Below are 27,426 nucleotides of genomic sequence, written 5' to 3'. Positions count from 1 at the left end.
TTTTGCATGGATGAAGTGTCATTTCCTCCAGATAAAGGAGCAGCACATATGATGGCAGATATATAATATGAGAATGATAATATCAATCACTCAATTTTCCAAAATCATACTCTATTTGGCATATCTCGTTACATGGATGTCTATTCCTTCATGGGTGTTCCTTTAATGTTCTAAGGGGTTTTGTTTAGTGTCAATTATGAATTGACATACAAATGTGTTTGGCTATCACAAATCTGATGTAGTCATATGAGTACCTGGGTAAGAAAGAAGAAGGAAAAATTAAGTGTTGGTTCATTGGAGTCACACATGTGACTTGTAACTTGTATAAATTGCTGATTGGAATATGATTAATGGGTCATGCAGCCTTTCCTGTCAGGCCCTATGCTTGTATCATGCGGTACATAGTGACCTGTGGTAGGTTGGTCTTTGGCGGAATGGTCTCAAGTATGAGATCAAGGAAATGGTGGGCCGTATTTCTCAGGTGGAATATGGATTGACAACCAAGAGTGGCTACTTTAAATATATTCACAGCTGAGCAGTGTTCTGTGACACTATATTGAAGAGTAATGTCCTTTGCATGAGTGAAGTATGTCTAGTGCAGGGGTTTTGTGAATAGCTGGTGCCAAAAAAACAACAACTTGAAACCAAAGTACCCTAACATCTCAAATGTACATGAGATGTGGTTGACCGATCTAACGAATGGTTTCGTCCAATGACAAATCAGTCCATGGGATCAAACGTTGAAGTGCCTGTTATTTATAATGAAAATCACGTAACATTTCACAATCAGAAGAGATCTTTGGTCATTATTGACACTGGAGCTATATATATTATTTTACTGCCGATTTTTGTCCTCATTACTCCCTTTAACAGGAGTATACGTCACGTGAATCAGGCACACAATTTCGGTGACATGAACAGCTATATCCGCCAAGCGGTGAGGCCCCATATCCACTCGCAGGAAAGCCGAAGTAGACAAATCGTCGGTTTTTGTCCAAATAGCACTTTATTTCCCGCTAATAACAAGCATGGTAAGGCTTTTACTACTAAAATATTATAGTTTGTTCCTTGCACGAATTTATTTTAAGAACGGCGTTTCAGTATTCTGTATTGCGTTCATTTTAGGAGCTTTGCATGATTTTGTATTCGCACACGGATGCAAATATTTTTCCGTCAACAGCTGCACACTACTTCGATCGCACGATGCATGCTGTATTAAACTATCAGCAATATCATGCCCTAGCGATGTTTGTATAATCTCTGAACCTTCGATGAGATACGTTAAATCGGAAATGTGTAACCACGACTCATGCTATTATGCTTGCAACGGGCAAGTACGGCAATCAGTCTTCGGCGGCTTTTGACTGCCCCCCTCCCCAACCAACTAAAGCCAAAACTAAATCACAAAATTTCTATTTACAGTTGTATGCATTTGCTTCTTGGGAGGTAGGTTAACTGCTTGACCATCCAGACATCACGTATAATCTTCTGCATCTTGTGAAGATTAAGATGTACTAGTATAACGTTATGATCTGTGTTATTCTGTTCCGTTTTTACAGTCTCACACCATTCTGCTGGTACAGCCCGGGCCCAGACCAGAGACTCGGACATACTCGGACTATGACTCTGTGACTGAGTGTATGGAAGGTCAGTTTGCTGTGACTTGGTGGATTTTGTTTTCTTACTAGTAATCTACCTTAACATGTATATAGGGGTGGGTAGCATATCGGTACAAAACCTCATTTTCTTCTTGGACCAGTAAAAAAACGGACCTGAAAAAAATCAATGGACTGAATTTTGGACCAGTTGGAAAATTAACAATTTATACTGGCAGGCGTTCACATTTTTTGGGGCTTACCAGTCCAAGAAAACGAAATTGACGATTATGTTGAATAACGCTGCATGTTTTCATTCTATATTAGAAAATTAGGTCTGGACCTGGACCTGATCCTCAGGACCTGGACCATATCTGTACCTTAATTTTCTGTACCAGTACCCACCCCTACTAAAAGAAATGAGAAGGTGCAACCGTACAAGGCTGTAGATGTTAGACATAATTTAACTTTGCCTGTAGTTGAGTCAACTGTTGATCTTTTTGTATCAATCAATGAAGCTTTGTTGCACAACAATTGTAACTGATACACATACTAGTAACATAAATGTTACTGGTAGCACATCAGTCATCAAACATCTGTTGTCTCTTCCCCCAGCTGGAGTGTGTAAGATCTTTGAGGAGCACCTGAAGAGGAGCCACCCCAACAGTCCCTCCATCACATACGACATCAGTCAGCTGTTTGACTTCATCGACCAGCTGCCAGACCTGTCCTGTCTAGTGTAAGGGCCTCTTCACTTTCATTACTGCAGTCCTTAAGATTTTTTTTCCTGTATATAAAAGTTAACTGAATCTTGTTCTATCATTAGAACATAATTTGGTGAGTTTTAGGCCCTGGGTAACTTATGAATGTTTGAGGAGAGTGCCTTGAGAATGCCTTGGTGTATAGCACATAGTATAGCTACATGATTGAATTGTACATGTTGTTCCATAACTTCCATTCCTTAACATTCTTGTTTGCATCACCTGAAGCTGTTTGCTTAAAAATCCTGGTTGTGTTATCTTTCTTCATTCTAACTTTATATTCACCTTTTTACCCATAAAGATACCAGAAGTCCACAAACACTTACGCTCCCTGCAACAAAGAGTGGATCAAGGAGAAGATCTACATCATGCTACGGAAGCAGGCTGGCAAGAGCGCATGATGCTGTGAACTGGAGCTGGGAGTAAGGGGAAAGATAGATGTACAAGTAGAACAGGAGGGGGTATATTCAGAGTTGGTGGTCTGGTGGTCCTATTTGACACATCAATTATGGTAGTCACATCCTAGCATGGAATCCAAAGCAGTTATAGCTGCCAAGCTCTTTTGTCCTCTCTGCAGCTAGTATTTTCTAGTTGCAAAGAGGACGAAAAGAGACTTGACAGCTATTGTTGGTTTGGATACCAGGCTAATCACTTCCTACATCGCAAAGACGGAACAAGTTCTTACTCAGGTACAAACAAAAGAATCGCCTGTGTTGCAAACATCAGTTTGTTACAAAGGCTTGTGTAACTATATAGAAAATACACAATTCTGCAAGAAACCCTCTCAAGCCAATGATTTCGAATCAGACAGTTGTTGTGAATATTCATTTGTCACTGCTGCCAGCTGAAACATGAAGCAGTGAGATTCATCCATGTTAGGTTTATTTCCTTCCTCTGTGCATTGTTCAGAAGACAGTGGAAATTGTGATCAAATTGTGCTTCTTGGTAATGATTAGAGTGCTGTGTCAGAAACACATGGATGCAGTAGGGAATGGTAGGGTGTGAATTGCTGTAACGTGTACATGCATAGTATTCAAAGGGAGACTTATCTATGTTAGTAGAATCCATAGTTACAAAGTTTGAGCTTTGTTTTAACACAAGGGAAACACTATCCATGACTTTTCAGTCAATCTCGCAGACCTGGCGCCTTCATCTGATGTCTGATTCACTGTGCTGACGGTTGGAAGTCAGAAGTTTGATGACGTCAGGAATGAATCAAATAAAGGCAGGAGGACGGAGTCTACTGCTATCGTGGTTCACTGAGGGTTGATGTGCTTTGATGTAGATTATTTCTTTGACGCCCCTCACAAACCAGTCTTGCTCTGAGACTAGAACTGTGAACTACGAACTGTGAACAGTACAGTAAACCAGACATTGGTGAAGGTCTGCGAGATCGAAAATTCATAGTGAGTGCTTCCCTTGTGTTGGAAAAAAGCTCAAACTTTGTAACTATGCATAGTAATCGTTTACAAAGTTACATAAGCTCCATCTCTATGACTTATCATGGAAGATTGGCACAAAATTGCACAACTTTCTTCACAACTGGAAAGAAGATTACTGAATAGGGAAAATACCGCATAGGAGCTAGCCTGGGTGCTATGCTACTTAGCAGTGCCTTTGAACTACAGTGGTGGTGTTAGGAAGGGTTGATGTTGAGGGAACCAGAAGTACATCTCAATAAGATATGTGTTTTAACTACATTTATGTATTTGTAGACTTTTGTAGGACTGGGTTTTATATGGTTGATTTTTTTCTCATAGAAGTATTTTTGCTTGTGTTCTTTGTGATAAGGGTAAAAGTAACTTATAAGACTACCCACACACAACAAATAAAAATGTCATTTTGTGAATGGTAGAGCCAAGGTGGTTAATGTCATTGGTAGAACACTGCTTCTTTTTTCCCCAACCAAATGTGTTCACACTTAGAGCTACATTTTGTAAAGGATACAAGCTTTTTGGGAACTTTGTCACAGGTATAGAACATAACTTGTTTTGTTGTCTAAATGAACTTTAAGAAGGATATGTAGCTCTGAAATCATGATGTATGAACTGCTCATCCACCTGTGCACACAGCTTCTTTTCTACATCTTTGTATCTGATGAAACTGCGTAGTTGAATAGATGTGATAAAACTGTACTGCATTGTCATGTTCTAAGATTCTTTCTACATTTAGTCTATTATCAAGTTCTTTATCAAACTTGCCAGAACAAATGTAGTGAAGTTCTTTATAAAACTTGAATGAAGAAACATACTAGAAGTCTAGAACAATTACTTTATTGAAATATCTTTCGAATAGCTGAAGGCACTGGAGATCTAAACTGTGTTCTCTCCCTATATACTGTATATTTTAACAGATGGACACAAGGTGTTATGACATTCTTTTGTGGTAATGTAGCATATCATTAAGAAATAAACAAAAACAATATTGTTCGCAAGTGGGCCATCAAGTCAACAGCCAGCTTGCATTAGTAGAATACTTAGTATGCAATGCGTGATTCTTCATTACAAAACAACGAAACGTCCAGTTATCAAACAACAAAATGGAAATACTAAAACATACTGCACAGTCTTGGCTATGTACAACTAGTATCAAGACTACTGGTACATTTTTTGTCTTGGTGTTTTGTGACATAGATATTTACACTGTTGAGCGCTTGTGCTTTGGTCTTACTTTGTACAAAGAAGACAAAAGGCTGACATTCACTAGTCACCACAATCACCAAAGTCTCCACCATCATCGAACCCACCTCCATCGTCAAAACCACCATCATCAAAACCCCCTCCATCATCATAACCCCCTCCACCCTGGTCGAACTCCCCTCCACCCTGGTCCTCACCATAGTAATGGTAGTGATTCTCTGTGATGTTTGTTTCGTTATGTTCATAAGTGTCGTTATCCTCGTGGTGATCACTATACCCCCCATACCCGCCGTAATGGCCGTGTCCCCACCCCCCGCCGTACCCATAGCCGCCCATGCGACTCATCCCGTACCCGGCGGCAGCCCCGATCAGCATGCCCGTGGCCATGTCGCCCATGCCGCCGCCGCCCCGGTCACGCTGCTGGTTCACCACCACGGTCTGACCGCCGGCCGGCTGCTGGCTGTACACGATGCCGCCCTGCTGACGCGGATAGCCACCGCCGCCCATGGGCTGGGGAGGTCTTTGGTAGGGAGCTCTCTGTGGGTAGGGTGCCCCCTGCGGTGGGGGTACTCCCTGTGGATATGGTGCCCCTCGGGGTGGGGGAACCCCCTGGGGGTAGGGCGCCCCTTGCGGGTAGGGTGCCCCCTGCGGGTATGGTCCTTGCGGTGGTGGATATGGACCAGGATGAGGAGGCGCTGAGGATAGAAATGATAAATGTAAAACATGAATTTCTGATATCGTTACATGGATGCTGACGCTTATGATACCACACATCATAATCGGTCTTTAAAGCTTTCTTTAGACTATTACTAGGCACAGTACAGTTCATTGGACACATCGATCTAATTATTTGCTTTGTTCCGTTCCCGAAGAAACAAAGCGAACAAGGCTGGACTCCAGGCCATTAAGTTGAATTCGGCCTTTGACATTCCCTTGACACCTAGACAGCCGCTGATTAAGCTCTCAGATCAGGTGTCATACCTTGTGGGTAGGAGCCAGGAGGAGGTGGTCCAGCGGCTCTCATCTGTGGAGGGGGGCCCGGGTACCCTGGTGGGCTGCCCGGGGAGGTCTGTGGCTGTGGGGAGATCGAAAACCAAATAATCACCTACAATTTCAGAACGAGAGAAAGAGAACTTCCTCCAATGTTCATTCCTTGTGATACAAGTAATCAACCGTGAGGACATTAGCCTTTATCAAACGTTGTACTCACCGATTTGGCCTGTTGGAGTGCTTCATGCCACGCACTGGAAAAGTCATGAGAAACCATGAACATGAGACATTGCCAAGTTCAAAATCAACATGAGAAGCTCCATCTAAGACCATTTAATCAATTGTTTGCTCTAATTGTGTTCCCGTATGATGACTAAGCATCAAAACATCGTCAAAAGTTTATCCATGTCCATGCTTATCTCTTGCATGTTTAATATGTCTATGTACATTCTTGATTACGTACTTGAGTTCGTTTTTATCCGGAGCGAGGAGAAAGTGAGTCTTGTCTTTGGTCACCACAGCCAACATCTGATCGTAACCGCCGCCGTCAGGGGGACTGGGTCTGTCCCGGATGTTAAACCCAACCTGGGGAACGGGAAGAACCAGATTTAAACGTTTGGAAAATGTTGCGCGCGATTAGTAGAAGCAAAGACACAAAAAAAAGACAGTTGGTTTCATTTGATTAGCGCTGTGGAAGGATCATAATCAATGATTGATCAGTACAGCATGCAATTTTTGATAACGCCGTGCTTGATATGCAAATCCCAATATGAACGTGCAGGTTTGCAAAGTCTATATATGATACATGATATCAGCGAGCTGGCTCCATTCATTTTCACATTAAAACGCATCTACACATTTCCACACATCTAGTTTGACAGTACGCCAAATTTCACGTTTGCCGAAACAAAAGGAAGCTTATATCCTCGCTGGATAATTCTCATGCCACAGAGGCAATTATGGGATAAAATTGTTATTCGAAAAATTGCACGAACTAAATGACAACATCAATTATTTAAAGAATAAGTAGCTCGATCCTGAGTATCAGGTTGACTTATGACAGATCAGCTTAGGCACATTCTTAATGAGCACCGACGTTTGTCTAGATATGGATGGCGCTTGCAAAAACATTTTACATCACCGTATATACGTATGCATATCATGTTGACAGTACGCTTGTTCGGACTAATCATACTTGCCATTGTATCATTATGACCTTGGCTTCCAGCCCTCGGCTCTCGGACCAAATTGCGAAAAATATTATACTTTCAGATGATTGAGTTAAATAATTATGCATACAATATCTATGATGGCAGCTTCTTCATACCTGTAAGCTTCTACAATCCCTCCTCATCGACACCACCTCCCCTTCAGCCGAGCCGGGAGCCTCAAATATCGCCAGCTGTCCGTCTGCGTAGAGTGTCACATATCTCTGCTTCCAGCTCTTGAACATAAAGCCGGCTACAAGCAAGAACATTCGATTGATTTCCGACATCTTATATCAATTCCTCGTCTCCACGAAACTCCACAGGTCGCTGTAATAGTACAAACTCGCCAAATGGAAAGACGATACGCCAGAGGAGTTAATTGGCTTTTCGCATCCTGTACTCCCAGGCCGGCTAAACTCCGCCTATTTGGACAATTTCTACAATTTTTCCAGCGACCTTTGGGGTCTTGTAGAGACTAGTCAAATCCCTTTATTTTTCTGTTCGGTGTGTTCAAATTTACTCACGATAGATCCTGCCTTTATGATATATCATACTGAACAATAACACATACTGATATATGATATTACACTGCCACCATGAGAGCAGTACCATGTATGATTACACCAAACAATGGGAAGACTTCTTCTGTTGTCAAACATCATCATGACAATCAATCCTCCCCTATACAATTGCGCATTAATGTTATCGAAAACGTGCTGACGGTCTTATTTTTCATGACGCGTAGTCAGGCGACTCTACTATAAATAGTCAATACGAGTGACTGCTTTATCTTTCAAGGATCATTTAGCAAAATTGTATATTCGAATATTTTGTACATTCAATTGCAAATATATATGAGTTGTATAACATTGACATATTCATGGGGGACACGGGAACAGGTATAATATAAGCGAGAACGTTGCATAAAACGGCTTCAGCGTTCAACGTGTATCCTTTTGTTATCTATAAACAAATATGAAAACTTACTGTATTTTTTCATGTAGCCACTCTTGACTTCTCCCGACATATCTGCAAAGTAAATATCGTGACAAATGTTCCAACTACAAAAACAACAGCAGAATTGGGCAAACTATTCAAAAGACTAGCACATAACGGGACCTATTCACCTGCGGGTGAGACATAAAAACATCAACAGAACTTCGATATCCTGACTGCACTTGAAATGATAGCCCGGATCGAGGAAAATGACTCCGAGGTACACGTTTCAGTCAGGTGGAAAACTCTACCAGCACAAGGTTGTGTGACGCCTCAGGCTGTCACCCATAGATACATGAATGCTACATGTCGGCCCAGGTGTCACCACGCAGACGAGAGCACCACTATTACAGCATAATACACTTACTTGCAACTTGTATTGATTCGGACCCTCCGCATGACATGGTATTACGATCTGTGATGAATTTGATCCCACGGAAACGTGAAACCACTACCACACACCATTTCTCAGGTGAGAAACACAGGCCGCCATTATTTTCCGCCCAGGTATGTGTTTAGAGGTGCGTGACCCGGAACGCTCACGGTGTATTGGTCTCCCATCCAACCCGTCATGGGGCGGACAGGCCCGTCCACGTCACAGCAACAGTGCATGGTAACCATTGACATGCAAATTTGCCAAGGCCAACATTGCATCCCCAGAGATGCGACATCCAAAGTGATGGATACATGTATATGTTATTAGCAAGGTTGCGTTATAAAGACGGAAAGGTGTGGTGACCACTCAATAATTCAGACAGGACAGAGCGTTAAGAATGTACTGAATAGAAAGTGGAGAGCCACTACTGGACTGCCAGGCACACACAAGTACCCGCTATGTTAGCACAGTCACGGGGACAAAACAAGTATAGCACGCCTATTGCCACTCTGAGCCGACCCGTACAAGGGTTGGGCTTCATGCCGTACTAACCAATTCTATTCTGGCGTGACAAACAGGTGTCCTGTAACCATTACGTTTTAAGGTCCTAATAGAAAAAAGCTAAAGTAGGTCAGCACGTCAACATTCACGATGATTCGCAATGATAAGTGGTCGTAGATTGCCAGTTTAAAGAAAATGTATTGGTTTTCGTTTTATCACAATTATACTAGTTGTGTGATGATTTTCAGGCCGATAATATCAAAATAAATTGTCTCTGTGGACTCCAATAGGTCTAGCTTTAAAAAGTACTAAATATCAGTTCAGAACAGATCTGAACAGATTGTAACGGTATCATATTTCAAAGGAAGTTTTACAATTCCCGATTTGTCACTGTGGCATTTGATAGGCCTAGCAAAAAATATGGGGTTTCCCGTTATGGTCCAAAAATTAGGATCGCCAAAGAGTTTTTCCTCTTTTTTTTCTTCTGTTGAGATCCTTGCCGAAGTGATGCAACAAATACAGGCAAACGATGAGAAATGAGGTACTGGTAGTTTCAACATCATGTTGTAATCATACTGATATACACCATTATACAAGCACAAGTATATTAACTAATCTGAACAAAAAAGTACGATGCATATTACGCATTCTTGTATCAAATGTCCAAAGTATTGAATTCTGGACAGAGTGTGAAATAGGCACGAAGTCTATTTTAACACGGTGCTGGTTGTAGACTTTTCAAATAGTTAGAAGCCACGGCAGAAAATGATTTCTTGTACGAACAAAAGTTATGTATATATAACTTATTGTGCATCGTACATGGCAAGCCTTCAGCCTCAGAGACCTACGAGAGTGAGTCAGAATGTAACGTTATTGCCATTTGTATCATGGCAGGTTCATTCATTTGGAGAATGGGGATGGTATGCGCACGAAGGTAAATGCACACATGTATCTTCTTGACTCGACAATACCTCATTTTACTGTTTATATCTCTATGTATGAGCAACAGATTTCAACCTGCTATGGTACAAATGACACTACTGACTCACCCGCGTAAACCTGTTCAGTGCATATACTCCCACCTGTGAGGCGCAAATCGGGCGGCAATGTCACATTTCAATGGCAGATCACTTCTTCATGAAATGTCCGTTCACTAAGCCCAGTGGGAGTCGAACAACTAGTCGATTGAAATGTCAAAGTTTAACCTCTGACACTTGTTTGTGAATTTGAAGAATATTAGACTACACTTGATTATCCAACTTCCGTTGACGTTTTATTGTAAATTATCGGGTAGCTACAACCGTTGATGTTTAATACTAACAGTGGCATACCGCGATAAAGCAATTAACGTAACTTGTTAACGTAACACACAGATGCATCGACAACGCTCTACGCTAGACTGGAGCGCAACAATGTAGAGCGACCCTGCTTCGCATTACGTAAGATTAAACAACCGACTAATTGCGCACCGTGGGAAAAGGCATGCTGGCTGTGCAAGTGTGTTGAACATGGATGATGATGACACACTGTGAGGGCTAGTAGCGCCATCTATCGGAGATCCGGTACTGCAGCCTCATCCGGGGATTTTCAAGATGGCAGCGACCAGCTGGACGTGGAGCAGGTGGGTCTTTAGTTTACGTGTACGTCGCTCATTGAACACTTATCACAAAGGTAAGTAAGACGGTTTAGAGGCACAAACACTGAGCAAAGATGTGGCTTATTTGCTGCAGTGCCCTGCTATGGAGTTTACGGTAAAGAAGACTTTTTGTGCAAATTGTAATTTTTTGGAGGCCGGTTAGATTTTATGAATGATATGTTTCCTGCCTGTTATCAAATTATGGCCTTTGTTCTCTTGTAACGAAGTTATGTGCAATATTAGCGTGCTTGATAATATGATATATATGAAACATTTTTTCTGAAGTTGCAGAGAGTTGATCTTATTGCCAGTTCTCTGCTAAGATAGCATGCTATATATATAGTTTGCCACAACCCCCAAGGCTCGTATAATTTTTTGTGGGCTTCACCTATTTTTTAGGGAGAATAATCAATGGTTTTTCGCTCTTATTGACGATATGGGATGACCATCTGAGAGGAGGGAATATGTAAGGTCACAGCGCAACAAAGAAGACATAGGTGATGAGGAACAGTTTTCTAGCCATCATATATAAAAAATATATATGTGAAGCACATATTAAAAATTAGCATCACACCTGTAACCTACAAAATTATCATTCTTTCAAATGTTGCTTGCTTTCATGTGTCAACTCAAGGCTGGCAGAGAGAAGAAGGCTTTTGCTGTTTGAGGTTGAAAGGGACTTCTTCATGCCAAATGTTATTAGATTGTCTTTAAGCAGTGTGGTCAGGTTCATGGTTTTTTTTCAGAATGGGAACCATGCCCAGACCAAAGCTGCTGCTGCTGCTGGTACTTTGTGTTCTTGGAACCGATGCTGTGGATAGAAGCAACTTCAAGACATGTGACCAAAGTAGTTTTTGCAAGTAAGTTCAGAAAATGTATCCAATGATAAATCTCAGTGTTTAAAGTGACGAGAAATCTCATTGTTTAAGATGACGACAGGGAATCCATCTTTCTTTAAAAAATTGTTACACTAGATAAGATGGTGGTGCTTATTTATGATCTGTATAATGCTGTAATCTGTTCGAAAGTGTTTTATTTCTTATTGTGTACAATGTTTTTCTCTTTATTGTCTGTGTACACATATGAAGCACATGTTACTGTGGAATAACCTATCATTTTTAAACTTCTGTTCGAAAGGCGGCACAGAAATCTTCAGCCAGGCATGTCCCCGTACCGCGCCCTGATGGACACTGTCCAGATGACCCCCGAGGGACTGAGCATGAAGGTGCTGAACACTAGGAACAAGGTGGAACTGCAGCTCCTCCTGGCAGCTGTCAATGTCAACACAGCCAGGCTCACTATCGACGAGGTCAACCCCATCAGGGAGCGGTTCAGGCCAACAGATGCCCTCAGCAAGGAGCCAACCATAGCAGAGTATGTCTACTTTTCTGTACTACAGGATAGCATCCTTCTTAAGATAATGATGATGATCATTCTTATCCCTTGAGAAGCATCAACAGGAAGTACAGTTAAGAGTTGGTAGTACTGGCCATTGATCAGATATGACAGGCAGTCCAGGTTGGGGCAGTATTGTTTTTAGTTTGTGTTATTGTAGTTACATATTGTTACACTAGATAAGCTAGTCATGAGCACTGTAGAGTAACAGGAAGTGATCAATGGACGACACACGTAATGTTCAGTCACAACCTTACTTGCATAATCAATGGACTACAAAACATACAAGGTTCTCATTGGTATTGCATGGTGGTGTGGGGTGAGATCTTGAAAGTCATATTTTTGATAGAATCAACCTAATAGGAGAACCTGTTAGCTCAAGGAAAACTGTTTTGACTTCAACTTCTAAGAAACCAGTGAGTTATCCTGGGTGCAGAAAATTTCTCTCTGTAGACAATGTAGCTTTAACCATTTTTCTGTTCTTGTGCAGGGCCAGTATACTAGCCCAGGATGACAACAGCGTCACCCTGGGGTTTCTGCAGAACAAAGCTGTTGTGACCTCTGACCCCTTCAGGATTGACTTCCTGGTAGATGACGAACTTGCCATCAGTGTCAACTCTCGTGGACTGATGAAGTTTGAACAGTACAGGAAGCGCAAAAAGTAGGTCTTAAGTATGCCTTAGAAGAAATTGGTGATTTAAAAAAGTCCATTGCACAGATAATTGTACAGATATAAAATCTCTGTTGCATGGATTTGTTTCAAACTTATTCCTTCCTTCCTTAGCAATGATGAGCCAGCAGAGGGACAAGAAAATGAAGAAAACCAAGATGGTGAAAAGCAGGTCTGTGGTTAGCTCTCTCAGCTTGAATGCTTATTGTAGATAAGTGCTGGAAACTCTCCCAGTCATAATCATCATAATCATCTACCTTAGTCTGAATAAGGTAGTACAGATTTTGTGCCAAATTAATCTGTCTTCTACCACCCTATCTACATTCTCTAGCCCTGTACCAGTGTGTATACATGTAAGTTAGGTAAAATCAGTAAAATTCTCAACACTTGACCTCACAGCTTTCAGAGGAGGACTGATGAAACAATTTCTTAAGACTAGCCATTGCTCAAACTTAGTCAAAGGCCATTAGTATTCTATACCTAAGAGATGAGGAATGCTTTGTGGTGTGATGATGACTGGTTTGTGTATTGTATGATATTAGGAAGGAGAAGGTGAAGAAGAGAAGCCTGTAGAGGAGGAGGATGAACCAGGGATGTGGGAGGAGACATTCAAGTCTCATCATGACTCAAAACCTCATGGTGAGTCTTATTTTTGGGTTTGTACATACATTGATCATAATAAATCATCAAAAAGTCTTTTGCTATAAGGATATAATATCAATGGTAAGTCTTAAAATTGGTCTTGGTATTTATATTCTTGTGTTTTTTTGCAGTGGACGTGACACAAGAAGCATGTGTTCATTTCTTAAGTACAAAATTTTCAACTGTGGACTTAAAACTCTGCAAAAACCTGCTTTCCCTCATACCACAAAATGTAAAAAATGCATTTCTTTGTGTGAGGATTCAGTTTGTGGTAGGAACAAAAGTTTTTCTATCTGCAGTGGAACTCAATACAGCTCAGACAAACTATTTAGTAAACTAAAAGTATTATTTTTCTTGTTCCCCATCAGTGGTAGGTTTCTAAACTGTCTAACCTTTCCTCGTAGGTCCCAGCTCTGTTGGCCTTGACTTCTCCTTCCCTGGTGTGGAGCATGTGTACGGCATCCCAGAACACGCTGACAGCTTCGCTCTCAAGACCACCACGTAAGTAACAAAGCACTGAGCTTTTACTCATACGTGTGGTGCAATATTGGTAAAGCTGTAGACATATTTATTGCCTTTTGCATTGCCCTAAAGCACACTGATATAACCGTTTGGCTACCAATTCTCAATTGGTTACTTGGTTAGACAACAGGGAGACGGATATACATCTACCATTATTGAATGATGTGATCTCCTTTTCCAAATGAAATGTACATTTGCAAATGTGTTGTTTCTTATAAATCCATCCTGTTATCCTATAATTGCAAATTCCTTCAGTTACATCTGTTAACTGTTGAAAAATGATGTCTAATTGGCAGATCCACAGACTTTGACATTAACAGCGATGTGACTTTTGTAACCCCAGGTCTGGAGAGCCCTACCGTCTGTACAACCTGGACGTGTTCGAGTATGAGCTCCACAACCCCATGGCTCTGTACGGCTCCATACCCGTCATGATTGCACACAAGTAAGACATGACCTGTAACGTGTTCTCTCTTCTTCTTGGTTATAGTCTTTTGAGTGTTACAGAAGGAATTGGCTCTTTACTCTCAAAACATCATAGACTTCAATGAGAGACATCACAAAGTGTCATCATGATGACAACTTGACAACTGTAAGATTTGAGATTTGTCCTACATTTGTAGCAAACCATGATACCCATTAGATATTGATGCAGCATGCCTTTTCTTACCATATTGCAGTGCTCAAAGGACTGTAGGGCTGTTCTGGATGAATGCTGCTGAGACATGGATTGACATCAGTTCAAACACAGCTGGGAAGGTATGGAACATTTTTTTTGTCGAGTTGTATGGAAGACAGCAATGTTGTGATCACATGTGTTTCTTCTGTATCTGTGGTTATCCTCAGTAGGAAGGAATGGTTGTGTACATACATTCTTTGTTGGTTTGTCTGGACTGACTACCGTTAGTTTCTTTGCCTACACCATGAATTTGTTCCTATCAATGCCCTTCCTTAAAAAAAATTTACTCTATGTATTTTGGAAAAGATTATCCTTCCCAACCTGAGGAGATGAGGCTAGTACATTACTGTTTTCATCAACAATTCAGATCAAGACAGGCTTCGTAAGAATCCCATCTTTAGGAGTGCTTGTTGTGTTTAGTCCTTGTTGAAATGATGTACAGTAAATGACTCTAACTTATGTGTTTCTTTTACTTTGGTGTTTGTGTTTGTGTTGGTTCTCTACATATACTGGGCACATAGTGGATCTCCGCTAAGGTTCGTCTGGTGGGATTTTCATGTTCCATTTTATTACCCTCCCACCAATCAGGCTTAGCAATAAATGGGGTGGCGCATGCATGTGATACAGAATGGCACTTGCAAGTCATGATCATTTTTGTACCATTTCCCTATCCTTGTCTCCATCCTATTCTAGCTTGTTGCTTCCCTGCTAAATAGTCTTGCACCTGTTAACAGGTAAACAATGGATATTCAAGTAACGTTATACACTTCAAATGTATGTAAGAGCTCTGATTGGCCCTGGTTTATACAGTCCTCTGTAACGGGATGGTAACAGGATTGAAACAGGCATTTTCAAATTAAATCCCAGGTATGCAACTTCTACAAAATATTCTGAACCAATCAGAACTCTCACAGTATGTATCATGCAAAAGTTTGAATGTCAGTCATTTTCTATCAACCAAGTTCAGAGTACAATGTACTAGTATTTGGCAGGGAAGTAACCAGAGGAGCTAGAGTAGCATGGATATCAGGCTACCATTTCCCTGCATGGTTATACAATTTGCAACAGTAAAACTGTTTTCAAGAAGCTTCACTTTTGTTTTTGTCAGTTTTGCCCAGTTTATTAAGGTGACAATGGAGATATAAAGTGACTAAGCTGCACATTATTATTCCCTCTTGCTTCTTCTACATGTGTGTAAAGAATCTATTCTATAGGCAGGGTATTATCCAGGAAAATGAAGTTGCAAATTGTTAATCCCTTTTGCCATTTCCAACATCCAGCTGGCACTGTCTGACTTAAGGGTATCTTGTGATTTGTAAAACCTTAAACACTTAAGAATCAGTGTCTGGCTATCAAAAATCAAATAATGAAAAGAAAATGGTATGTGTATCATTTCCCTTTTTTCTGGATAATATCCTGCCATAGAATGCTCATGCATGGTAGGTAGTGTGTGACACTGTCATTGTGCATCATCAGTTGTTTGAATGATCTTGGTGTATGCAGTGTACTAGTACTCTATATGGAACTTAGCTCCTTCTTCTGCATGGGACATTTGTGTTTTGGTGCTTACATTTTTTATGTGCCTGTACTAGAAAAGTTTGATCTTTCTTTTGGAAAGTTGTAAAATGAAATGTGGAGCATCCCACAGATATAGTCTTGATATTAAGTTGGAAGTTGGAATAGAATGAAGCTATCCTATTGCTGTTTATAAAGGCAATCCATCTTGAAGCAAACTTAATTGTCACTCAAAGGATTCTTGGTGATGAATGTGTAGTACATTATATATTTTACTTTGACATAAAGAATTGCTACAAATGGCGATTGAAGATATCTTCAAAGCTTTCATGATAAACTACATGTATATATTTCTCTCTGTCTCATAATCTTGCTACATTTTGTCTTTATTTCTCTGTAGACTGTGTTTGGGAAGATGTTGGATTATGTGAAGGGCGGGAGCGAGATGCCACAGACCGACACCCACTGGATATCGGAGAGTGGAGTGATTGACGTGTTCTTCATGCTGGGGCCGAGGCCAGCAGAAGTCTTCTCACAGTACACAGACCTGACTGGGAAACCCGCCATGCCTCCGGTAGGTTTCTGATGTTTCTACTTCTCCATTTGTTGTAAGGATACCACAGCTCAAACATCATTCACTGCAACTATATTGATGTGCCTCTATCCAAATGTATAATGTGGTTTGCATATCCAGATGTATAATGTGGTTTGCATTTGTAATGTGGAAAAGATAGCTGTTGGAAACTGCATAACTGCATTTACATATGTTCAACATTCTAAAATAAAATGTAGTTTGTTTGTAGTAGTAGTAGTGCTATAAGAAATGAGATCCATATCTCCCCTATGCAACTGTATTGTAATCACTGAGATATGCATCCCTTTTGCAGCTGTTTGCCATTGCCTACCACCAGAGTAGGTGGAACTACAATGATGAGGAGGATGTCAAGAAGTAGGTTGCCATTTCTATGCATATATTTTAATATCAAGAGTACAGTATCTGATATATACATTTACGTACAGATTCGATTGTGTGGCACATTGTTGTTTTTGTTTGAATCACGAATGAAGGTTGTATATATGTGCTGATGAAAGTGAATATGATTATATGTGACTTAATGACAGATAACATTGTCCTTGATTATGTGTAAGAAGAAACCAACACGCATGTCATTGTTGCCTTACAGTGTTGATGCAGGTTTTGATGACAATGACATTCCTTATGATGTCCTCTGGCTGGACATTGAGCACACTGATGGCAAAAGGTGAGCTCAAACTTCAGCTGACTCCAGCTAAAACATTGACATGTGGACATCACAGCTCGTGATATGTGTTGATATGTTTCACAAGTTGTGTTTTTGTTCCTCTCGTTGCTTGGACTAAAATTCAAGCAATTTACAAATACATCTGCTTGAATCTCAATTTAAGTCATGTTTGTATACAAACTTCTGCAATTTGTTATGTGACGAACATAAGATATACATCTATTGATTACAGACATTAGTGTCTTACAAGTTGAAGGACGAAGTACAAATCATAATGCGTAAAGACCCAGTAAATGTATCATATGGTACATTCTCCCTACCCCTCAGGTACATGACCTGGGACAAACACAAGTTCCCCCACCCCATTGACATGCAGGACAGGGTTGCAGCAAAGGGCAGGAAGGTGAGTCAAAAGACTATCTTGATATGAAAGAGGTAGCTACTGGTCCTTTACCAATGCTGTAGGAATGCTGAAGGTGTCTCACTGTCTCTCCCTTTGAAACATTACATTAGTGCTGTCCATAATGTGTTGGCTTGATGTATTTTTATACAAGCAAATAGATATCCGAAGCTGTAAGACTGTATCAATTTTAGATTTTACCATGGTCAGTAATGACCAAAGGAGGTCATATAATGAGATGGATTCTATGATAACACTGACAAAATTATCCTTGAATAGACGGTTGATTTTATAATACATGTGAGTCGGGCTGTCCCTTTGGTGGACAAATAACAAATTCCCCTGTGCACACCAGATGGTAGTGATTGTGGACCCGCACATCAAGAGAGATGACAACTACCACATCCACAAGGATGCAAAGGACCATGGGTATTATGTCAAGAGCAAAGATGGAGGAGACTTTGAGGGGTGGTGTTGGCCAGGTACTTGTTCTCTTCAAACTTTTTGGTGGTTTAAAAACTGTAAATGCAGAAATGCTTGTGGTGGATTAATGTTCGCGGTTTTCGCGGTGACCACTTCACAGCGACCTTAAAACCACCGCGAACATTTTTCTATTATGGTATTAGACTGCAGTCTGTGGTGTTACCGCAAACTTAAATCCACCGCGAAAAGTCCTTTTACTCGCTACCACGAAATTAAATGCCCGCAAACTTGAATGCATTTACAGTAGTCTTGGGTGGTTTATTTTTGTCTGTTAGTATCAAAAAGGCAATGTAGCAACTGGAAGTTTATGGTGGTCAGTAGGTAACATTTTGACTCCCTTTGTTTGATTTCCCAGGCTCCTCCAGCTACCTGGACTTCATCAACCCTACTGTCCGCAGCTGGTGGGCCAGCAGGTTTGAACTGGGAACATTTGAGGTGAGGAGAGTTTCAATATGTGCATAGCCTGATTAAGTTGTGCTTAAAGCAGCCAGTCCAACATTGCCGGTGGTGAGCAGCCTGTTGCAGCCCTGGGCAATAGAGTTTGTGTTACACAGATTTAGTACTTGCAGTGTTCTCTTTTATCTTTATAGTTTTGATTTGGTAACAATTGGTTTAACAATTATTTGAATTGGCCTTGCCAGGGCGAAATAGGGGGAAAATACTTTTTACTATCCATGTAAAAACCAAATTTTTATTGATAGTAGTTTCTAAGGATTTACAATCTTTATATTTCATCACATCAGGTGTCTAGGGGAAAGTACCTAGTACTTGTTCCAAGGTGAACTAGCATTTCCCTGAAGAAACAGACAAAAAACTCTTTCTCATTTTCTATCCTATTCTAAAGTTCAATAGTATTGCTAATGTTGGCCAACCAGATTTCTGTGTAAAAGGGTATATGGCTATCTATGGCTAGCACTATAGTAGCAGTTTCCTAATTGAAAGATTCAGCATCGTCTAATTAATTTCTTTCTTTCTTATTAGGGCTCTACAAAGAACTTGTTCATCTGGAATGACATGAATGAGCCTTCAGTGTTCAATGGTCCTGAGGTCACCATGCACAAGGATGCTGTGCACTATGGCGGCTGGGAACACAGGGATGTCCACAATATCTTCGGCATGTACCTGGTAGGACTCATTTTTGTGTATTGTTGAAAAAGAGTAGAAATAAAACCACTGCAAGCATATAAAGATTTACTGTGCCTTCTGTTCTCTTTTAGTATCAACCATCAAATATGTTGATTTGTGTTTGCTTGAACGTCCTTGTGCCTGATTTAAAACTTATTGTGTCTAAAGGTAATACTTTTGGTCCTTTTCCCAGCCAAAGTCAACCTACCTTGGCTTGATGCAACGGTCAAATAACAAGGAGAGGCCTTTCGTCCTGTCAAGAGCCTTCTTTGCTGGATACCATAGATATGGTAAGATTATATAAATTCAATTTGTGTAATATGGTTCACTGTCATTCTTTTTCTGATAAGAAAAAAAAATTCAGAAATCAAGACATTTTAAAAGTTAGTTTGTGATTTAATGTGCTCAAGTGAAATTAGTTTTTGAACATGTTCTACTGCCTTGGAGTTTGCAGATATTGAATACCATAAAGGATGACACTGTACAAACCTGCTTAGCATGCTGAACACAGCTCAGTCACAGAGGACTTTAGTTACAAAGCTTGTGCTTTGTTCCAACACAAGGAAGACATTCACCATGAATTGCAACTATGGATTCTACCAAAACAGATGAGTCTTCTTTAAAAGTTTATCAAACACAGAGAATTAGTTGCTCTTAAGACAGCAACTCAGAGAGCTTAGACAACCTGCAAGAAGCAATATTCTGTGGATCAAGTTTAAGAACGACTGATTACTGATTACACATGCAAGATCTTTCCACTGCTGAAGACACAAAAAGAGTAGATAATGATAAATCTGCAATTTGTATTGCAATGTTTTCCCAGGTGCTGTGTGGACAGGTGACAACACAGCTGAGTGGGGCCACCTGCAGATCAGTATCCCCATGCTGCTGTCTCTCAGTGTCACAGGACAGTCATTTGTGGGAGGTCAGTACAGTTCTGTCAGTTGTGAGTGAGTGAGTGAGTGAGTGAGTGAGTGAGTGAGTGAGTGAGTGAGTGAGTGAGTGAGTGAGTGAGTGAGTGAGTGAGTGAGTGAGTGAGTGAGTGAGTGGGTGGGTGAGTGAGTGAGTGAGTGAGAGTGATAAGAAAGCTTAAGACTGATTGTGAAAACTACAGGGCATTTTGAATTATTGAATGGGTGAGTGAGTGTGTCACCCCAAACATTCTAAGCAGATTAATTACATTAAAGATTCTCTCTGTCTACTTACAGCTGATGTGGGAGGGTTCTTCAAGAATCCAGACCCAGAGCTTCTGTTGAGATGGTATCAGGTAGGAATGTGTTGTTTGTGGTAATGATGTTGTGTTCTTTATATAGTACAGAATACTAGTTAAGGGTAACATTTCAGCTGAAAATTAGTCTATTTTTCTACCAATGATTCTTTTGTACAGTGGTGGTCATAGTGATTGGTATAGACAAATCACTTCCTACATATAGAAGAAAGAGAACGGTATAAAACTGCAGTAATTATTTTGTCAATTTTATATCTTGCCTTCCTCAAGATATTCATACCTTAACTTAAGTAATTGCCTTTCATCCTGAAGTCCTATACACATGCTATAACTGAAATGGCAAAGCAGACACATATTAACAGATCTGGTCTGCAGAGTACAACTAAATTCACACTAAGTTGTTGCCATGTTAATGTGTCCTGCCAGGCTGCTGCGTACCAACCTTTCTTCCGTGCCCACGCCCATCTGGACACCCGTCGCCGCGAACCCTGGCTGTTTGACAAGGAGACCATGAACGGGATCCGGGAGGCCATCCGTGCTCGCTACGCGCTGCTGCCGTACTGGTACACTCTGTTCTACCAGGCAGCCACCCACGGCATGCCCATCATGAGGTTAGACACTTCCATATCCAAATTGCAATCAGCTCTTAAAAATTGATAGTTACATGTGATACAAATATTTGTTTCTCTCAAAGCTGTACTGGATAATTTGTCTCATCTTGATACAGGACACAATGCCTGCCATTTCAGTCCAGACATACTGTCTTAATATGTTAAATTGGCCCTTTCAGAGATTGTGCACATCTGACATGACATGCTCTACATAAAGTTGGTTCTTATATAAAAGACAAGCTCTAGTGCAAATTGTCATACATTAGGCCTTTTGCATATAGACAAGTTTTTGTTTCATTAGATATCTAGAAATTTGTAAGTTCTCTTTGTTCCAGTCATGTACTGTCTTCAAAATATTCCTCAGAACTGACAGAAGTTGTGCTTACAAAGAAAATCTTTCTACTCTTCAGACCCCTGTGGGTGGAGTTTCCTGAGGATACCAGCACTTTTGCAACAGAGGATGAGTACATGATAGGTAGTGTTACCATTATACCAAAGTTTCTACACTGGACTAACTGCACACACTTTAAGTAAATAAAATATATGCAGCAAACGCCATAAAAGTACCTTATGATCACAGAAGGACACCATATTGCATGTCAAACTGCGCATCTGCTGTAATGCTTTTATTTACTGGGTACTTATTAGTAAAATGTTCTGGGGTGGGGAGAAGTGGCTTTTTTTCAAATAGTCTTTTTGTATAGATTTTCAGACGGCACCTTTAAATTCTAGTCAAAAGCAAAGCAAAAAGACGTCAATATGGATAGGTCTTTCATATATTCATTGATGTGAAATAAGCCTGTTGCTGTTTGTCCTGCTGCAGGTAATGCTCTACTGGCTCACCCTGTGACTGATGCTGGGGCTAGTGGTGTACAGGTCCATCTCCCAGGGGAGGGACAGGTAACCATAATATTTACAATTAATATGCATCCACCATACCTTTACATGTACATGTACATGTATCGGTCACTTTGAAAAATAGTGTATTTGAGACTCAGTGATCTCTAGTGCAAAACCCGCACCGTGCACAGTTTAACATGTAGGAGCACATTACACTGAGGAACATTGGATTGGAGATGTTTTAAGATGATGCATTTTTTTGGGTGGGAGATACACTTGACATGAAGAAATGTCAGTAGACATGACATGTACGTAGGTGGCGCTCTTTTTAGCATTACTGATTACTAATGTATGTCGTGTATATCAGTCAAACTATGCAGATTAACTTGATGAATAAATGTTTTGTTCTGTTGTCCATGACAAAAATTGAGAAATGATATGAAAGAATCTTGCTTTCTTTCATTGTGCTGGTGGAAATGTCTTTATGTGTTTCATTGAACCGAAGCCTCTTCCACTGTTTTAGGTGTGGTATGATGTCGATACCTATAAGAAATACAACGGTGGGTCAACTGAGTACATTCCAGTCACCCTGACAAAGGTAAGAATCTAGCCTTTTTAAAAACCTCATCATTGGAATCATTGATATCTCAAGTTGCCATGCCAATACAGCATAGCCATTTAAAGCAGAAGTTACAGTAAGAGGTACTGTAAATGCAGAAATGTTCGCAGTGGATTAATTTTCGCGGTTTTCGCAGTGACCACTTCACCGCGAACTTAAAACCACCCGAATATTTTCCTATTATGGTATTAGACTGCAGTCTATGGTGTAACCGCAAACTTAAATCCACCGCAAAAAGTCCCTTTTCCAGCTACCACGAAATTAAATCCCTGCGAACTTAAATGCATTTACAGTAATATGTGTTTCTGTATCACTTGTGTTTTTTGCAGATTCCAGTGTTCCAGAGAGGTGGCACTATTGTCCCCAGGAAGGAACGCATCCGGCGGGCCTCCTCTCTCACCAACCGAGATCCCTACACCTTTACTATAGCACTGGACAAGCAGGTATGATAACCTGTCCCCCACTTTTACATGTACTTCAGAGTTCTATTTGTAATTCTGGGCAGTATACAAGGGTTTCTTTGCTGGCATTTATCCCTTGTTTGTTGATCTACTTGACCACACTTTTAGATAAGAGTTAAAACAAAAGTATTTGCAGGATCAGATTCAGAACAAAAGCTTTTGCATTTGTGATTTGGCCTAGGGTTAGCAATCATTCCTCAAAGCCCTCAAGTCTTGCTACAGAAACAGCAAGGAAAAGTGCTGCCCCATGTGCCTCTAGGCACAAGATGGGAACGTTCACTTTAACCATTTATGGTATTTTTCCTTGAATTGTCCTGTGCAGGGAACTGCGACTGGTGAGCTATTTGTAGATGATGGTCACAGCTTCAAGTACCGAGACAACAACAGGTTCCTGCACAAGAACTACCTTTTTGAAAACAACAAACTTATATCAAGGTAAGACATGGAAAATTCAAGCCCAAATGGGGAATAAAGATGTTTTCTTGTGCTTTCAAGCTTTTCTTGCTTTCTGATTTGTTTTTCTGGGAAATGTCTCTGAGCTTTTTCGCATTGTGCCCTTATGATGTGACCATTTCCAATGCAGGACTATGGACATGAATGGGGAGTTTGACACCAAGTCCTGGGTAGAAAGGATCATCATTATAGGCCTGCCAAAGGCTCCAACTACAGTCACTATAGATGGCATCAGAGATATCAGTAAGTGGGCTCTCTTTTCTATATTTAGTTGATGACTGAGCAATGAACGAGAAAACTAGAAAAGTTAACAGGGTCTACAACTGTGGCAAGAAAAATCAATCAGCTGACGAGTCTGCAAGCTGAAATTTACATTTTTGGCAGTAATGCATTCTAAATCATAATCTCTTAATTTTAGATTAAAAGTACACCCAAGTCTCTGACCATTTGTTGACTGTGTAACAGGCTTAAAGGTCTAGTCCATCTGATTTCTTGACAGATCGACCAAAAAAGTAACCCAATGTGACTGGTACAGACATGATTCGTATATATTTTACACAGACCAACTGGTGGGATACATACTGTACATTATCATGTAACATACAAAATCTGTTTTCCTTTGTGCAGTGATAGACAAGAAGAACCTGGAGTTCCGCTACACTCCTGACACGCAGACTCTGGTTATCAGGAAACCAGCCGTCAACGTGGCACAGAACTGGAGCATCACCCTGCAATAACCTGCCATGCTGCTACATGGGGGGACAGGGGAGGGGGGCATTGACCTTATATGTGTGGCAATAGACGATGACAAGTCCATAGAGAGAGCCCAGTTCTTGTCTTGTCCTTGTGTACTGAAAAGATGGACTTCTCCACATGACATGTTATGTAAGCAAGGGGGTTATATGGTGGTTAGATTATTATGTACACTTGCTGCCTGCAAGAGATTGGTTGAATCAGATGTACCCAAATCTTGATTCTATTAAGAAAAATCTTAAACAGCAAAAGATTATGCCTTGTCATCTAAATTTCCATATTCAAGGCTACTCCTAACATGTCTATGGTAAATAGATAATGAGTATACATAGCAAACTTGGATGTATTGACAGTCTCAGGTGTTTGGTCCTTTGTTACTGTAACTCAAGTGATGTAGTGTTGTTCATTCCAGATGAAGCCTGTGCCAAGTTACATATATCTGCATTCAAATTTGAGTATATAGCTGAAAAGGTCTTTTTCTTGGATTGCAAACCTAATTGTTTAGTCAGGTTATTTTGGCCACATGATGATGAAGGACCATCACATCAGCTTTTAGACTGCCATTGTGTACTTTCTAAGGAAATGCTACCTTCCCTGGCTTATTGGACAGTCTGTATGAAGGGATTTCTATAGACATAGCAAAAACAGGAAAAAAATAGTTACAACTGCTTGGCACATCCTTCACAATTTACTTTATTATTGTAATCAAGGAATATCATAAAGATATAATGTTAGCTTATCAATGGGTATACAGAGTTGTATATGATTATTAATGGTGAATAGTTTTTGAAGTAGGTAGGGAAAAGAAAACACCTGTGTATGTATTTTTCAAACTTTGTTTATTACTATTGGGATTTGCCTTTCTCTGCATTCACAACAGTCATTACTGCATGCCATTTTTATAAGGGTGGGATACTGTACAGTGCAAGGATGGGTCCTCTTTAAAAGGTAAGTTTTTCAATATAGATATGAAAACACAAGACACTGAATAGATAGCACAACAGTATAATGCATGTATTGTGTTATGGTATATTAGTCTAAATGTAGAATTTCTCTATCAATTTGTGTCTTCTGTGCAGCAAGTGACAATGTTTGCTAGTCAAAATGCATTTTTTACATGCACAGAACATGCATGATGTCTCCATTGGCCAGTTAAGTGACATAAAGAGTACTTGAAATGATCACCTGAATTTGTTAGATAATTGTCAACCTTTTGCCAATCAACTTGTTAATGATGTACTGCTGACTTGATTGGACAGGGTGATAGTAAGCTTTTCCTCTTCTACAACATTATGTTACATTGCATTTTGTTATAACGGTTACATGTGTATAAACAACAGTCAAACACTACTTGAGCACTGTGTTTATTCATGTACTTAATCTTGGTATAAATTGTGTTTTTTTGTGCAAGCAAGAAAGGTTGTACAGGCAGTCATATCATTTTGCCCTTCTCTACTTTGACCTTTGTTATCAGCAATGATGTGTTACTTCTTGCTTGCATGTAAAAGGCAAATAAATTTATCTCTGTTGTCCATAGTTGGAATTCCTTTGTTGCATGATTTGTGCCTCTATTGCATTGTAGTGGCTACAAAGACCATTAATTCTATAATGTGCTCATGACAATAGGCAACATCTAAAAGGAGGTTCATTGCAATTTAAAGGAATAGCTTTGTGTACTGCTAGAGAATGGTTTGTGTTTGCTCTGGCGGCAAAAAGATCCTCAGCACGATGCATGCCTCCCATAATTGTTCAATATTATAGAGGCATTTCCTTCACTTTACAGGATATCAAACACACACATTTCAACTATCTAAATGACAGGGCCAGATGTATGTGTGTTTTTTACAGCTGGTTCAAGTGTTTGATATGAAACAACAGTCCAGTGCCTGTTTGTTTGTTAAGTAAACAGACTGGACAATAACCAATGATTACTGACATACAGTAAGTCACAACGTCAACATGTAGTTAGAAGAGCTGCACATGTTTTCAAACACATTTGAATTCAACTCTTTAGCCAACAGAGCATTGTGTTTGATGGCAATGGTGTACCTCATATTTGGTAATTGAACTAACTTAACTCAAAAGGACAATGTTTTGGTAACTAATGGACATGATAAAAGTTGGAAACATGCTTAATTAAGAATCATGGATCATTGGAAAGAAAGCAGAAGTTCTTTGTTCAGCAGCGTATAAAGCCAAGCTTCTCAAAAGATTGGAGTCAATGTTATGTGAAGCACACTGCAGTTCCTGTTCATTGGTTCTGTTTAGAGCTTTTGTGACAAGGGGAACCAAAACATATGTCTGAATACAGTGGAGACATGGTATGCAACTACTAAGGTTTATTTAGCTCAATGTCCACAATGACACTACTGTTACTCACATTCTAAAAATGACAAGGCACAATCAGTGGCAACATGTCTTAAGCCAAATAGTCTCTTCAAGGACAGCACTTGTCTTACTAGCCTCACAGCATCCTCTGAGTTTGATAGTTATGTTAACAGGGTAGGGGATTCTCTTTTAAATGTTGCACTTGACTTTGAGTTTAGTTTGGATATGTTGCTAGCATGTTTACTTTTATGGATTTCCATTACTTGTAATACAAATGAACATTTTGCAAATGTTCAATACTGGCTGCCAAGTGCACAGTTTCATTCCCTCTTGTCAAAATCGATTAACATAACGTCAGCCCAAATAATTTTAAGGTGACTAAAAGTGATACGCACAGGAAGTTTATTATAGTATTCCATTTTGCAAACATTCTTAGAAAACACGGCCCCTCCCATGTTTGCACTATGCCTATGTATCGTTACAACCATGCCTCGGTGGTGGACACACCTTTCCACCCACCTGTTACATAGATCAGATATCATGTAAACAAACCATTACCTGGGGCATGTACCAAATTGTGACGGGGGTGTACTGTAAAAGATTTCGTCTCCAGGTTAGCAGAAACTAATCACTGATGTATTTGACATACATTTTACACAATGCAATTTACGTTTGTGCATGAACAATGATACAGAAATTTCGATACCATACAATGTTTTGTCTCATAGTTTCAAAGTG

General features: G+C 40.2%; 3 protein-coding genes across 8 annotated transcripts; 2 read left to right on the top strand and 1 right to left on the bottom strand.

Moving 5' to 3' along the window:
- Nucleotides 1-844: 844 nt before the first annotated feature.
- Nucleotides 845-4,491, top strand: LOC118415979 (enhancer of rudimentary homolog). Of its 2 annotated transcripts, none has more exons than XM_035820986.1 (4): nt 845-1,031; nt 1,560-1,647; nt 2,211-2,334; nt 2,658-4,491. In XM_035820986.1, the coding sequence occupies exons 1-4, from the start codon at nt 1,029-1,031 to the stop codon at nt 2,755-2,757; spliced, it is 315 nt and encodes a 104-aa protein (XP_035676879.1). In that variant the 5' UTR covers nt 845-1,028; the 3' UTR covers nt 2,758-4,491. The 2 variants fall into 2 exon arrangements, with proteins under 2 accessions (XP_035676879.1, XP_035676870.1); XM_035820977.1 differs by lacking the exon at nt 845-1,031 and adding an exon at nt 1,186-1,446.
- LOC118415964 (pleckstrin homology domain-containing family B member 2-like) lies at nt 4,247-10,212 on the bottom strand. 3 transcript variants are annotated; one of them, XM_035820962.1, is made up of 7 exons: nt 10,149-10,212; nt 8,181-8,222; nt 7,313-7,446; nt 6,449-6,570; nt 6,206-6,239; nt 5,977-6,070; nt 4,247-5,690 (listed from the first exon to the last, which is right to left on the bottom strand). In XM_035820962.1, exons 2-7 carry the CDS (start codon nt 8,218-8,220, stop codon nt 5,059-5,061), a joined length of 1,056 nt encoding a protein of 351 aa, XP_035676855.1. In that variant the 5' UTR covers nt 8,221-8,222; nt 10,149-10,212; the 3' UTR covers nt 4,247-5,058. The 3 variants fall into 3 exon arrangements, with proteins under 3 accessions (XP_035676855.1, XP_035676838.1, XP_035676847.1); XM_035820945.1 differs by lacking the exon at nt 10,149-10,212 and adding an exon at nt 8,557-8,860; XM_035820954.1 differs by lacking the exon at nt 10,149-10,212 and adding an exon at nt 8,321-8,550.
- A 410-nt stretch (nt 10,213-10,622) lies between these two features.
- LOC118430029 (neutral alpha-glucosidase AB-like) lies at nt 10,623-25,903 on the top strand. Of its 3 annotated transcripts, none has more exons than XM_035840742.1 (27): nt 10,623-10,687; nt 11,449-11,562; nt 11,840-12,076; nt 12,588-12,758; nt 12,882-12,939; nt 13,310-13,406; nt 13,814-13,910; nt 14,275-14,376; nt 14,612-14,690; nt 16,526-16,699; nt 17,013-17,074; nt 17,310-17,387; nt 17,715-17,790; nt 18,143-18,269; nt 18,626-18,705; nt 19,252-19,395; nt 19,589-19,685; nt 20,219-20,320; nt 20,604-20,662; nt 21,050-21,234; nt 21,645-21,709; nt 22,058-22,134; nt 22,598-22,672; nt 23,023-23,136; nt 23,477-23,589; nt 23,738-23,850; nt 24,235-25,903. In XM_035840742.1, the coding sequence occupies exons 1-27, from the start codon at nt 10,659-10,661 to the stop codon at nt 24,342-24,344; spliced, it is 2,835 nt and encodes a 944-aa protein (XP_035696635.1). In that variant the 5' UTR covers nt 10,623-10,658; the 3' UTR covers nt 24,345-25,903. The 3 variants fall into 3 exon arrangements, with proteins under 3 accessions (XP_035696635.1, XP_035696643.1, XP_035696628.1); XM_035840750.1 differs by lacking the exon at nt 10,623-10,687 and adding an exon at nt 10,714-10,737; XM_035840735.1 differs by lacking the exon at nt 10,623-10,687 and adding an exon at nt 10,735-10,817.
- Nucleotides 25,904-27,426: the final 1,523 nt, after the last annotated feature.

The sequence above is a fragment of the Branchiostoma floridae genome, chromosome 1, assembly GCF_000003815.2.
Source record: "Branchiostoma floridae strain S238N-H82 chromosome 1, Bfl_VNyyK, whole genome shotgun sequence".
NCBI lineage: Eukaryota > Metazoa > Chordata > Leptocardii > Amphioxiformes > Branchiostomatidae > Branchiostoma > Branchiostoma floridae.
The sequence above is the reverse complement of the archived record's forward strand: the minus strand, read 5'-3'. Positions and strand labels throughout refer to the sequence as shown.

Bases quoted from the DNA above. Each gene is read 5' to 3' on its own strand.
- LOC118415979 (XM_035820977.1), top strand. From the start codon at position 1,318: ATGCTTGCAACGGGCAAGTACGGCAATCAGTCTTCGGCGGCTTTTGAC. The intron at 1,447-1,559 runs GTAGGTTAACTG...CCGTTTTTACAG, and splicing joins ATGCATTTGCTTCTTGGGAG to TCTCACACCATTCTGCTGGT. The intron at 2,335-2,657 runs GTAAGGGCCTCT...TTACCCATAAAG, and splicing joins CCAGACCTGTCCTGTCTAGT to ATACCAGAAGTCCACAAACA.
- LOC118415964 (XM_035820945.1), bottom strand. From the start codon at position 8,593: ATGTCATGCGGAGGGTCCGAATCAATACAAGTTGCAA. The intron at 7,447-8,180 runs GTAAGTTTTCAT...TCTTGCTTGTAG, and splicing joins TGGCTACATGAAAAAATACA to CCGGCTTTATGTTCAAGAGC. The intron at 6,240-6,448 runs GTACGTAATCAA...TGACTTTTCCAG, and splicing joins CCGGATAAAAACGAACTCAA to TGCGTGGCATGAAGCACTCC.
- LOC118430029 (XM_035840735.1), top strand. From the start codon at position 10,777: ATGTGGCTTATTTGCTGCAGTGCCCTGCTATGGAGTTTACG. The intron at 10,818-11,448 runs GTAAAGAAGACT...GTTTTTTTTCAG, and splicing joins GCCCTGCTATGGAGTTTACG to AATGGGAACCATGCCCAGAC. The intron at 23,590-23,737 runs GTAAGACATGGA...TTTCCAATGCAG, and splicing joins AACAACAAACTTATATCAAG to GACTATGGACATGAATGGGG.